The following is a 12298-nucleotide window of genomic DNA, read 5'->3' as shown; positions in this document are numbered from 1 at the left end:
ATGACCATCATGATCCTGAAGATCCAAAAGGACCATCTGAATAATCAGAGAAGGATAAGGTCATGCTTGGAAATTTTAAAACCTAGAACACAATAATTTTCCTGGATTGTAGTTCTCTGAGAACCGGTAAACTAAACTGGTACAAGTGACAATACTCTATTAGTGAGCAGTCTAGCACTCTTTGAGGCTGCAATATTTATGCTGAAACATGTGGGGAATTTTTAAAAATTACATGAATGTAGCAAAAATACCTATCTTTTAAAAGTCAAATTATCAGGGGACCTGGCTGGCTCAGTCAGTAGAGTATGCGACTCTTGATCTTGGGGACAGGATTTCGCACCCCACACTGGGTATAGAGCTTACTTAATAAAAACAAAAAAAAGCCAAATTATCATATTTACATTGACACAATCTACATAATACATGTGTTGCTTACTAAAGACTTCTTGGTTTTTCAAAAAGTTAAACACAGAATTACCATAAAATCCATCCACTCAACTCCTAGGTATATACTCAAAAGAACTGAGAACAGGGACTCAAATAGCTACTTGTATACTAAAGTCTATATAACAGCATTATTCACAACAGTCAAAAAGGTGGAAACGATCCAAGGGTCCATCAACACATGAATGGATAAACAAAATATGGTATATACATATAATGGAATATTATTTAGCCATGAATAGGAATGAAGTCCTAACAGATTCTGTAACATGGGTGAACCTCGAAAACACACTAAGTGTAATAAGCCAGAGACAAAGGACAAATACTGTATGATTCAATTTATATGAAATATCTAGAATAACCAGTTTCACAGAGACAGAATGTACATAGAGGTTACTAGGAGCTAGGGGAGGGCCGGACGGGGAGTTATTGCTTACTAGGCACAGAGTTTCTGTTTGGGGGGGATGGGAAAGTTTTGGAAATAGATGGTGGCAATGATTGCACATTATGAACATAATTAATGCTAAACTGTACATTTAAAAAATGGCTAAAATAGCATTTCGTTATATATATATTTTACCACAATAAAGACTTCTTTGCCCTTCTAGCAAAAAGAAATACAACATTCGTATTACTTACTGAAGCAACTAAAAAGTTTACAAGACGTCTAAAACAACTGTGACAAAACATAAATTTGAACTCACCAAGTTTTCTCTAGGTTGCAATTTTAGAGATCTTGGAATTTTAGGGATAACTTCCACTGGCGTCATTCTGACTACTGCATGCATTTCTATATTTAGTCTCTTTCTCAGGTCATCTGGAATCTGAAATATAAAAATGAATCAGAATATAAATATGTGTAAAGCTTGATGTAAAAATATTGCACAGCATATATACTGGTTTTAACTTTCATGAATTTGGGTAAATTAATGAATAAGGAAATTTGGGAAAGCTATCATGATTCAGAGAGTAACCAGATGGCTGTTCAGGCACTGTTGTATCACAAGCATTTCAGTTTTTCCCCTTCATTTCTTTCTTTTCACACCCTCTTCAGAATGTGGTCCATCAACTGTGATCTCTCGAGTCAAGCCTATGAGCAGCGGGTGCCACCCGCTGCCAGAACCACCCCTGCGCAGTGCCCAGGGCTGCCAGCCTTTAAAGTGGAGTGGGAAGTGTGGGCTCCTCGCTGCTGTCTTACACGGTCTCCAGGCCTTTACCTGGCACTCCTTCACCCCATCCTCACCATATGTTCTCAAGGAAAAATAAAACAGTATTCCTGCTACATTCTTCGCATAGAAGAAAAGTCCTGACAAGTTCAGTGTTAGACATTTTTATTTTGAAGAGGTAGCAGAATCTCCTAAACTGGGAGTTTAGAGCTAAGAGGAAATAATGAGCTGATGGTCTGGAATTTTTAAAAATGATGTAAGCTCAAGAGATTAAAACTTTGTAAGCTGCCAGCACAGAGGTCATATGTAAAACTGGCAGTAAAAGAAATCTACAAAGACGACCCCCCTCCTTTCTCATTTTTCTTCCTGGCCTAACCATTTCCCCCCTTTATCACCATGAAGTCTCACTTCACAATGCTCAAGTTAAGTTCAAGCAAAAGGGGCTGGTGACTCATTTCACATAAACTAAGCATTACTACCTGAGGCCAGGATAGGAAGATGAAACAACAGCTGCTCTCCTCCCCACCCTCCCCACCTTGCCCAGGCCCACAGTTAAAAAACTGGCCCCAGCAGGGTAAGCAGCTTCTGGGTACATTCCGATCCTGATGCCAGCTCACCCCATGGGCCTCCTGCTACACAGGCATGCCCCCCAACACCTAACAAGTCCCTCTTTTGCTTTCGGGAGCTGGGGACCAAACCTTTGGCAGGTATTAAAGATGTAAGGCTTCATGGGGCACCTGGGTGGCTGGGTCGGTTAAGTGTCTGGCTCTTGATTTTGGCTCAGGTCGTGATCTCACGGTTCGTGAGGTCGAGCCCTACGTGGGGTTTCATGCTGACAGTGTCGTTCTCTCTCCCTCTCTCTGCTCCTCCATTGCTCACGCATACATGTGCTCTCTCTCAAAATAAATACACTTTAAAAACAACTGTGAGGGTTTGTAGGGCACACCACATGAACGCTATAGAGTCGGCACACCTGGGTGTGAGTAATAGTACTATTTACTATATAACCTAAAGTAAGTAGTTTTTACTTCTCTGGGCCTCTAACTATCTAAGCTTATAGCTGTCCAAGTTTACCTGACCAGAAAATATGCAATCTTCACCCAAACAAGAACTTGACCATGCAGTGAGAAACATGCCCTTGGAGGGACCTTCGACACCATTTTTTATATACTGATTTTCAAATTGTATATAAAATATGGTTCTAATTCATAATTTGAAGAATTTCAAGCAACATGAAATTGCTTTCTCTCATAATAAAATTTATACTAACCCAGACTTTTCCAAGATGAAGTGCTTCTAAGCCTTTGGTGTATTTTATGGCATTCTTCAATTCCTCAAGTCCGTTCCAGACTACCTTTAGCACAAAGGCCTTAGCAGCTTCTTGACTATGGTCTGAGCCGATTTGTTTTTGATCTAGTGGTTCCGATATCTGCTTCTCCTTTTCAGGTGACAGAACGTTTTGTTTTGTTTTACTTTGTAGTTGCTTTGGAGAAAGTAGCTTAATTAGCTTCCCGTAGGTCACAGTGAAGCTGGGCTCCACATCAAAATATTCCTGGTCCCATGGAAATACATGAACGGCGGAGTGTTTGTGAAATTCAGAAGCCGCTGCGGCATTACACATACTGGGAGGCTGCGATTCGCACACTCTAAAAATATTGTCTAGAGGAACGACTTTGGACTGCATATTTTTGAATGCATTCATTTCAGTTAAACCCCAAGATAGCTCTTGTTTCTTCTCAGACCCAAAAGAAAAAATGCTTCCTATCAAAGTCCATAAGCTTGGCATGAATGTGGAGTCAGCTGTTACTTCTGAATCTGGTTTATCAGACCCATTAAGGAATTTCCCATGTGCATTATCTGCTTTTGAAACTGTCTTCTCTTTGGCCTGGCGGGTCTTTGGCTGAATAAGGAGTCTGGTGTCAGTTTCCAGCCTTCCATAGGCGGCAGCTGGTGTCAGTGCAACTGTGTGGAAAACAAAACTCATTAGTATGTGTTCACCTCCGCTATGGACGCAGTGCCATGACGTACAATGGAAAAAGATAGTAACACCTACCAATTTGGATAAATATGTAAGTTTGCTGATCAACCCAAACAGGAAAAATGGCTTTTGGAAAAACTATGCGAATTTGATCTAGAAGATGGTGTTCGAGGGAAGCGGCATGCAGCTCCTACAACCAACAAATGAAAAGACCAATTCACTTCATGTTTTGTCCATTCCGTGTCGAGTAAGGAAATCGCAAGTCATTCTTACAACTCGAAGCAGCTCAGAATATATAATGAAGCTCAAAAGAGAGAAATCTAGAGATGCTGATAGTCTGGCTCCCAGTTATGGAAGGAGTAAGTCATAGGGCTAAAAGGTGCGGCATAGGAAACACAGAACAGTGTTGTATGGGGACCGACGGCGGCTACCCTTGTGAGCGCAGCGTCATGTACAGAGGTGCTGAATCACTATGCTGTACGCCTGAACCAATGTAATGTTGTACGTCAACCATACTGCAGTATAAACAATCAACTATTCGGAAGCGGTTTGACCTTAAACCAGGCTAGTTTTTTGTTTTGTTTTTACCAGTATCTCCCAGTCATCTGCTGAGAGGGGTTCCACTTCCACTTGTTGACAAGACACCACATGGGAGCACAGCTTGAGACACACCTGGAATAAATCAAAAATGTAAAACTACTTTTAAAAGATTTTTTTGTAAATCAATAAAAAATTTTTTAAAATGCATATCCCCAGAAAGTAAGAAGTTCCCTCTTTAAGTAAATAATAAAGTATGAGTGAGTGAATGAGTGGGTGCGTGCCTGCCTGCATTGGGTGGACCTTCATTTGGCAAAGATTTATTAAGTACCTATTCTTAGCTAGGCCTTGATATACTCAACATTTTAGGAAAAACTGTTTCACAACAAATTATAGAAAAAGGGAAAATACACCCTAGCACAAAAGATTTAAAAAAAATAAATAAATAAAGATAACCATTAACAAAATAAGTGTTAATTTAAAAATGCAAGAAGAAGGTGCACCTGGGTGGCTCAGCTGGTTAAGCGTCCAACTTTGGCTAGGGTCATGATCTCATAGCTCGTGGGTTTGAGCCTGGCACGGGGCTCTGTGCTGGCATGGAGCCTCTTGGGATTCTCTCTTTCCCTCTCTCTCAGCCCCTCCTCTGCCTGTGCTTGCTCCCTCTCTCTCTCAAAATAAATAATTAAACTTGAAAAAAAATGCAAAAAGAAACAATGCCAAGTCATGGCCTAATCTATCATTTCACACTCTATCATTTTTTAAGACTTCTGGTTTTATAACTAACCTGCATGGTGCTTCTAGAAAAGTAAGAAAAAGTGCTCAGAGATCAGAGCAAATTAGTTGGAAAAATAAACATTCACAGCTAAAAGTAAAGTAAAATAACTATGCCCTCATTCCAGTCTACAGATACATATGAAATGCCAGTGTGTCTCTTGGTTGCCTGGCTGGCTCAGTCAGAGCATATAACTCTTGATCTTGGGGTTGTGAGTTCAATAAATAAATAAGTAAAACTTTAAACAGAAAGAAAGAAAGATAGAAAGAAAGATGGGTTAGCTGGATGGCTTGTTCAGTTAAGCATCCAACTCTTGCTTGATGTCAGCTCAGGTCATGATCTCATGATCATGAGCCCTACATCAGTTCATGAGCTGTGCATCAGGCTCCGCACTGAAAATGTGGAGGCTGCTTGGGATTCTCTCTCTCTTTACCCCTACCTGCATTCACACACTCTCTCTCAAAATAAAAGAAAAAAAAGAAAAAAGAAAAAAAAGAAAAGAAAGAAATGCTAGTATTTCAAGAAGCAGAAATCTACCACCTGTCTTCTCCCTTTCTTTAGGCATTTCTGGGGATTGAGGAGTGAAAGCCACCAAGTATTAAATGCTCCAGTTAATCAGCCCTTCCTTCGTCACTTTTGTGGACTGAAGCAGAATTTTCCCCAAGTGCCTCACCCTCAGTGAATTTCCCATCAGTATCTCCAGTTCACCCTATTTGAAAGGGGCAATTCTGGGGAAACACAAAGCAGCTCCCACCCACCAAGAAGCTAGAGTCCTGGGCCAGCCAGTTCACCTTGTTCCTATTCTTCGGGTGACAGTAACTCAGTAGTATTGCTACAATACAGAAGATCTGCAGGGAATCAGGTAAAAGTTCACTCTGAAGCAAACAGGCATTAGAAACCAACAGGACTGTTCAGAGGCAGATGAAGACATCAAGATCTGGAACAAGAAGCTGGTGTTTCTCACTGGGAAATAACACATACTCTAAGAGAGCAGAACTTTAACTTGCTGTGCAATCCTGGGCAAAATGTTCTGTCTCCCTAGGTTTGTAGAGCAGGGAACCAAAGTTATGATGTCTAAGCCACTCTGGTGCTAAAGTTTTAAAATTCTAAGAAAAATTTAGGGTAACCAAAGGACTAATACTAGGACTATGAATTTCTCATTCGTGGCCTTTTCTCATTGCCAAAAGCATGCATGAACAAACTTAGTCTGTGTTCAAAACAAGTTAAAGAGAGGTGACGCTCTTATACACTGTTATGGGAAGCTGGTAACAGAATACAGCTCAGCACCAATATCAGAGTTTTCAACGTGCAGACCCCTGGACTCAATCAATCTGTAATGTTTCATTCTATATGGATACACAGATGTTCAATGCACACTGTAGTATGTGGAAAGGGATCTCTGATATACTTTGTGGGGAAAACTACAGGAAATGTGTATGATTTAAAAAACAATGTGTATTCTTCCATTCCCTTTCCTTTTCTTCCTTCCATTCTTTAAATCTTAACAGCATACTATAATCCCAACATACAGTGCACATGCATTCTGAGGCTGGGGTTAGAGAAAACAATTTTTTTTAACTTTCAAATGTAAACTATTTGTAATGAAGATGTACTACTTCTGCAGTTTAAAATATTTAGAAGGGCATAAATTGATCAACACAATAATGAAAAACTAGACGTAAGTCTATAGCTTTGGGGTTTACAATTAAATTCATAGGCAAGATAAAAATAGAAAATTAACTCTTTTACCGGATAAATTTTTTAAAAATCAGGTATGACTCTGGAAGGTTAGAAGATTTGCCGGAAACAAATGAAGTCCAGTAATAGTAAAACTCAATAATTCATAAAGTAAAAATAATTGCACACAAACAAAATTAGGGAATCTGGAAAGTGAGTGAAATAGAACACAAAATCAACTAGGAAGCCTAATACAAGATAATGATTTAAAAATGGAGTTTACAGTCAACTTGCATATCCTGGACTGGTTATAGCAGCACACAAGTTAGGTGTCATCTCACCCCCTTAAAACAATTAATCTAAATGTTCACTTCCCATTGTTATATTATGTGACATTAGGAGGAAGTCACAGTCATCACATTTTGTACTTACCTGGTCGCCATTTGAGAGTCCAAGTCTCTGACCAAGTTGTCTGTTGATTTCAGCCACATTTTCACCTTGATCACTGAAATGCCTGCCTTCTACCCAGCTCAAGAATGCAGGCTGTTGACCCCAGGTCACTTCTATAGCTTGGTTCTATTTATTCAAGAAATAAGAAAGGAGGTCTGTAAGAGTTTTTGTGTGCTTCTCTGGATTCTCATAAAAGATAAACTATTACTGCAACCCACACATACAAAGAGAGTTCTGTGGACAGGCGACAGGTCTCAGCTGTGCACATTAGAGCATTTAAAAAGCTATCATCATTTCCGATATGAAAAGGCTAGTGATGCTATGGGTGAAACCAATACTCTTACATTCTTGGGAGGGCAATACAAATTGATTCAACCATTCCAGAATTCAAAATGGCAACAGGTAGCCAGTGAATTTATATAAACTTTGAGCCAGGTGTATCTATTTGAATATTTCTTCTGAATTAATGATTGAAAGAAGAAAACCACACCAGAACCCATATCTCTCTGCAGTATTTTCTGTAGCAGAAAACACTTAGAACTGTCTTAAATATCTATTACTGAGAAGTTTATTAAATAAGCTACAAATTTGCTATTTGTAAAGCACGAGTCAATAAGTAAGAGATGTATCATGATCATTAAAAATGTAACGGTATGTGTATTAGGGGAGAATAAACGCACATGGTAAAACCACAAAAATTACAAAAGCATAAACCATGTAGGCAGGTTCCTATTCCCAGGGGTAATTACTATAGTGGCTTCTTATGTACACTTCCAGACATTTTATATTATGCAGCTTAACTAACTTTAAGTTTTAGAACTAAGGACCTGTATGTGTAAGTAATTAAATCACAATATAAAGTGTACTCTCAGGGTGCCTGGCTGGCTCAGTTGGTGCAGCATGCGACTCCTGATCGCAAGTTCTCAGTTCAAGTCCCATGTTGGGTGTAGAGATTACTTAAAAATAAAAATAATTATTAATAAAATGTATTCTCAAGGATCCTGGGTGGCTCAGTCGGTCAAGTGTCTGACTTCGGCTCAGGTCATGACCTCATGGCTCATGAGTTTGAGCCCCATGTTGGGCTCTCTGCTGACAGCTCAGAGCCTGAAGCCTGCTTCAGATTCTGTGTCTCCCTCTCTTTCTGCCCCTCCCCTGCTCATACTCTCTCTCTCTCTCTCAAATAAACATTAAAAAAAATTTTTACTGTATTTTCATTAAAAGCAATTGCATAAAACACATTAGGTTTGTGGCTAAAGACTAAAAATTTTTTTTCTATGATTGAAGAATTACAAACTCATTATAGAAACCTTTAAAAATACATAAACTTGGGGGGCGCCTGGGTGGCTCAGTCGGTTGCGCATCCGACTTCGGCTCAGGTCATGATCTCACGGTTCGTGGGTTCAAGCCCCGGTTGGGCTCTGTGCTGACAGCTCAGAACATGGAGCCTGCTTCAGATTCTGTGTCTCCCTCTCTCTCTCCCCCTCCCCTGCTCACGCTACTTCTCTCAAAATAAAGCTTTAAAAAAATTTTTTTTAATTTTATTTTTGAGAGAGCACAAGTGGGGGAGGGGGAGAAAGACANCTGCTTCAGATTCTGTGTCTCCCTCTCTCTCTCACCCTCCCCTGCTCACGCTACTTCTCTCAAAATAAAACATTAAAAAAAATTTAATTTTATTTTTGAGAGAGTACAAGTGGGGGAGGGGGAGAAAGACGACAGAGGATCCAAACAGGCTCTGCGCTGACAGCAGCGAGCCCCATGTGGGTCTCAAACTCACAAGATCACGACCTGAGCCAAACTTAAGCCCCTCAGGCGCCCCTCTTGTGTTTCTTTAAATAGGAAAATTTTCAAAGGATTTTGGAGCCCCTTCTGAGGCAATATAATGTACTTTCAACTAACCATGTTATTAAAACTTTGTATTCAAGAAAGTCATCGTGTATCACTTAGTTGTATAATTTTTCTCACAATTCACAGGATAGTCTAACCGCACTTGCTGACAAAACCTTTCTGCTAAGCACGGTGTAATAAAGTATACAGGGCACTGGATTTGGAGTTCAATTCCAAATTACTATGTCAGCAGTAAGTATGTTAGTTGAGGTTACAGGGTGAAGAGGACCAATTCCCCAGGTGCTTTCCACAGTTTCATCAGAGTTAAGGGTGTATAATCCAGATCAATTCCTATTTCATAAAAAGAAATTTTATTTATTTTTTAAAATGACAGGTTTTAAATGTATTTATTTTTAAGTAATCTCTATACCTAACATGGGGCTCGAACTCACAAGCCCTAGATCAAGAGTTGCACACCCCACTGACTGAGCCGGCCAGGTGCCCCCATAGGGAAAAACTTGTAAAACTAGAGATGTTCAATAAGGAGATATGAAACATGATCTGAAATATCAAAAAGGAGAATTCTACCAACTCTGGAAAAGGGAAAAAACAATTTTATTAAACAGGAAAAATACTTCAATTATTCCTTTGGTCAATGTGTAATAACCAGCTCCATAATCATAATATGTGTTCAGCTGGATTTTGCAGATTAATATTGTGAGCCCATTCTCATGTAAAACATTTTCCACCTGAACTGCATGCAGAACAGCGGGGCACACAGGTAAAGAGAAGAAATCCACAGACTGGAGAGAGAGGAGCCCCTTTTCCAGGAGTCCAATCAGTAAATAACTATCTGCTTTTGCCATTATCTGCTGTATTGGTATCATCTGGGGGGAACTTACAGGTGAAATCACAGGTTGTCATGCCTTAGGACTGGCCAGATTTGAAGCCTTGGTCATCTTTTGCTAACACAAAAGAAATGACAAGTCTGTACCTGACCATTTCTGGACGACGATTTAGGTTTATTTGTTTGAGTTCAGTGTGGATGTGAATCCTTTCCCCCATTTTGGCCGTCACAGCAAGCGCTGAACCCAACATACGGAAAAAATAACTCAGGTAAAGCAATGGTTCTCAACTCGGGGGTGATTTTGTTCCCCAGGAAACATCTGGCAATGTCTGAAGACATTTTTGGCTGTCACTACTGAAGGGAAGGGGTGCTACTGGTATCTAGTGGATAGAGGTCAAAGTTCCTGTAAACATCTTACCATATCCAGCACAGTCCCCCATAACAAAAAATTATCCAGCCCTAAGAGCAAAGATTTAAAAATCCTGAGTTAAAGGATCTACTGAGTATCCAGTCCTGAAGTAAGTACTTGTATAAACAAAACAATACTTGAAACACAGGGCACGACAAGGGAGATGTGTCCCAGAAACACAGCAGTGAAGGTTTGAAAAGGAGACATATGTGAACGACAGAATCTGAAAGCTAGGCAGAGGAGGGAAGATCATGCTCAGGTTTTAAAGGCATGGAAGAAGGGAAAACATTTTGAGAAGAAAGAATAGCACGAATACAGAAGCGGGTTATGGAAGAAACAGTCCTGCACACCAAATGAGTAACAAGTGGACACATTAACTGCATGGAAATGGTACCAGCTTGGGAGTGCCAGTGAGTACAGAAATGGCCTAGATACCCAACGTCCGTTTCAGCATCAACAATCTAAGATTCTGTAACAGTGGGTCTCAATTCTTGTGCATCCAAACTGCCCAAAGATACTTTTTAAATTACAGATGCCTGGAGTTCACTCCCCAAGATTCTGATTCAGTAGGTCTGAGGAAGGACCAGAACATTCGTATTTTTAGAAGCTTCAAGGAACGGGGCGCCTGGGTGGCTTAGTCGGTTAAGCGTCCGACTTTCGCTTAGGTCATGATCTCGCGGTTCGTGGGTTCGAGCCCCGCATCGGGCTCTGTNCCTCCAAAAAAAAAAAAAAAAAATTTAAAAAAAAAAAAAAAAAGAAGCTTCAAGGAAAGTCTGACACAGGCCAGAAGACCATTGTTCTTACCCTCTTCCCATTTCAGCTCTGTAGATATTATGTACTCCATGCTTCAGCCCAAATATAATTCAACCCATTAACCCCCCAACCTGTGACTTCACGCTTTAATAATTACCTATGCTCTCTAGCCCAATAATTCTAAGGGGAAAATAATCTAGAAAAAGTTGCAGAGAAGTGGGAAAGTAAGATACTTAAAATTAATGCAAACTATTAAATATTTCCTGCATGATCAGCCAGTGCTGGGTACCATGCATCCAGGATTTCTGAGGATTTCAAATAGCCTATCCTTCTGCCCGCACAAGCACACTCAAACTTGTAGACTGTGTGCTCTATTTCTAGTTATGAAAATAGGGATGTTGTCTCTGCCAGTGATTAGAGGGGTCAACTGACGACAGAGTTTCAAGTAATCCTGCTTACGTACATGCAAGTATGCAAAATTCTACTGCACATTCCTGGTACACCTCGGATGGGCTCCGACCATCGGCGACACAGGGAAGAACCTTCATTTTTTAACCTACCCTGCTCAGGGACACGGGGCTCAGTCTCTGTTAACGTACCGTTAATTTACAGAGACTCTGCAAACCAAATCTGCCTCTCCCTCTGGAGACCAGGACGGCAGCCCTGCAGGTACCAGGAAATCACTAGCACGACAAACATTTGTAAGGGAATAAAATTTAGCGACTTTCCAGGAGCCTTTCCAAACTGGAGTGAGGAATATTTTTCAATGCACACGTACAACACTGGGATGTTTGAAAGCCCACTATCACCGAGTGAAAACACCTGTAATAGAGTAAGTTTAAGGCCCAGGCTGCACCAGGCGTAGCGTGGGTTGCAGAGAGTGCCCCGGCGGGCCCTGCTCTCGAGGGGCCCTCAGTCTGGCCTCGGAACGGCTCGGCGGAGACGGAAAGGCAGCCAGTCCCTCGCCTCCGGGAGAGGCCCTCCCTAGAGGCCTTGGCTCGGTCCACCCCCAGACTGCCGACCAGGTGTCCCGAGTCCGGGCTGGGAGCCCACGTCCAGGGCCGGCGCCTTACCTGCAGCAAGTGCAGCTGGGCCACGAGACGCCGCGGCAAGTGGAGGAAGCAGTCACGAGCGTTGGTGAAGACCACAGTCACCGCTACCCCACCACCCTCCGCACCCGCCAGGCGATCGCCACCCCACATCACCGGCGGGCATAGATTCCCCGACTGCACACTCCAGCGGGCTCGGGCCGCTGGGCAGGCAGAGGGAGTCAGAGCTGGAGAAGATCGATCGGCCCCGCCCCCTGCGGCCACGCCCCTCTCGCTTCGCTCCCGTACCGGGATGGGCAAGCAAGCTCCTCCAGCTCGCCGACGTCGATCCGCCAGTCCGCTGGAGGGCGGCACCTCGTTCACCGAAGTCACACTCGCAGGAAGCGATGCCC

At 41.7% G+C, this 12298-nt stretch overlaps 1 protein-coding gene across 4 annotated transcripts in view; it reads right to left on the bottom strand.

Annotated features, from left to right (window-relative positions):
- The window catches only part of PEX1 (peroxisomal biogenesis factor 1), a 45402-nt gene extending 33304 nt beyond the window's left edge, over positions 1-12098 (bottom strand). For all 4 annotated transcript variants that reach the window (XM_077776224.1, XM_077776225.1, XM_077776226.1 and 1 more), the window contains exons 1-6: positions 11931-12098; positions 7007-7150; positions 4177-4260; positions 3664-3778; positions 2881-3572; positions 1149-1268 (exon numbers count right to left, since the gene is read on the bottom strand). In XM_077776224.1, coding sequence (XP_077632350.1) covers positions 1149-1268; positions 2881-3572; positions 3664-3778; positions 4177-4260; positions 7007-7150; positions 11931-12059 — 1284 coding nt within the window. In that variant the 5' untranslated portion in view covers positions 12060-12098. The remainder of the gene's footprint in view (positions 1-1148; positions 1269-2880; positions 3573-3663; positions 3779-4176; positions 4261-7006; positions 7151-11930) is intronic.
- Between the last annotated feature and the right edge of the window lie 200 nt (positions 12099-12298).

The sequence above is a fragment of the Crocuta crocuta genome, unplaced genomic scaffold (genome assembly GCF_008692635.1).
Source record: "Crocuta crocuta isolate KB4526 unplaced genomic scaffold, BGI_CrCroc_1.0 scaffold37, whole genome shotgun sequence".
NCBI lineage: Eukaryota > Metazoa > Chordata > Mammalia > Carnivora > Hyaenidae > Crocuta > Crocuta crocuta.
The sequence above is the reverse complement of the archived record's forward strand: the minus strand, read 5'-3'. Positions and strand labels throughout refer to the sequence as shown.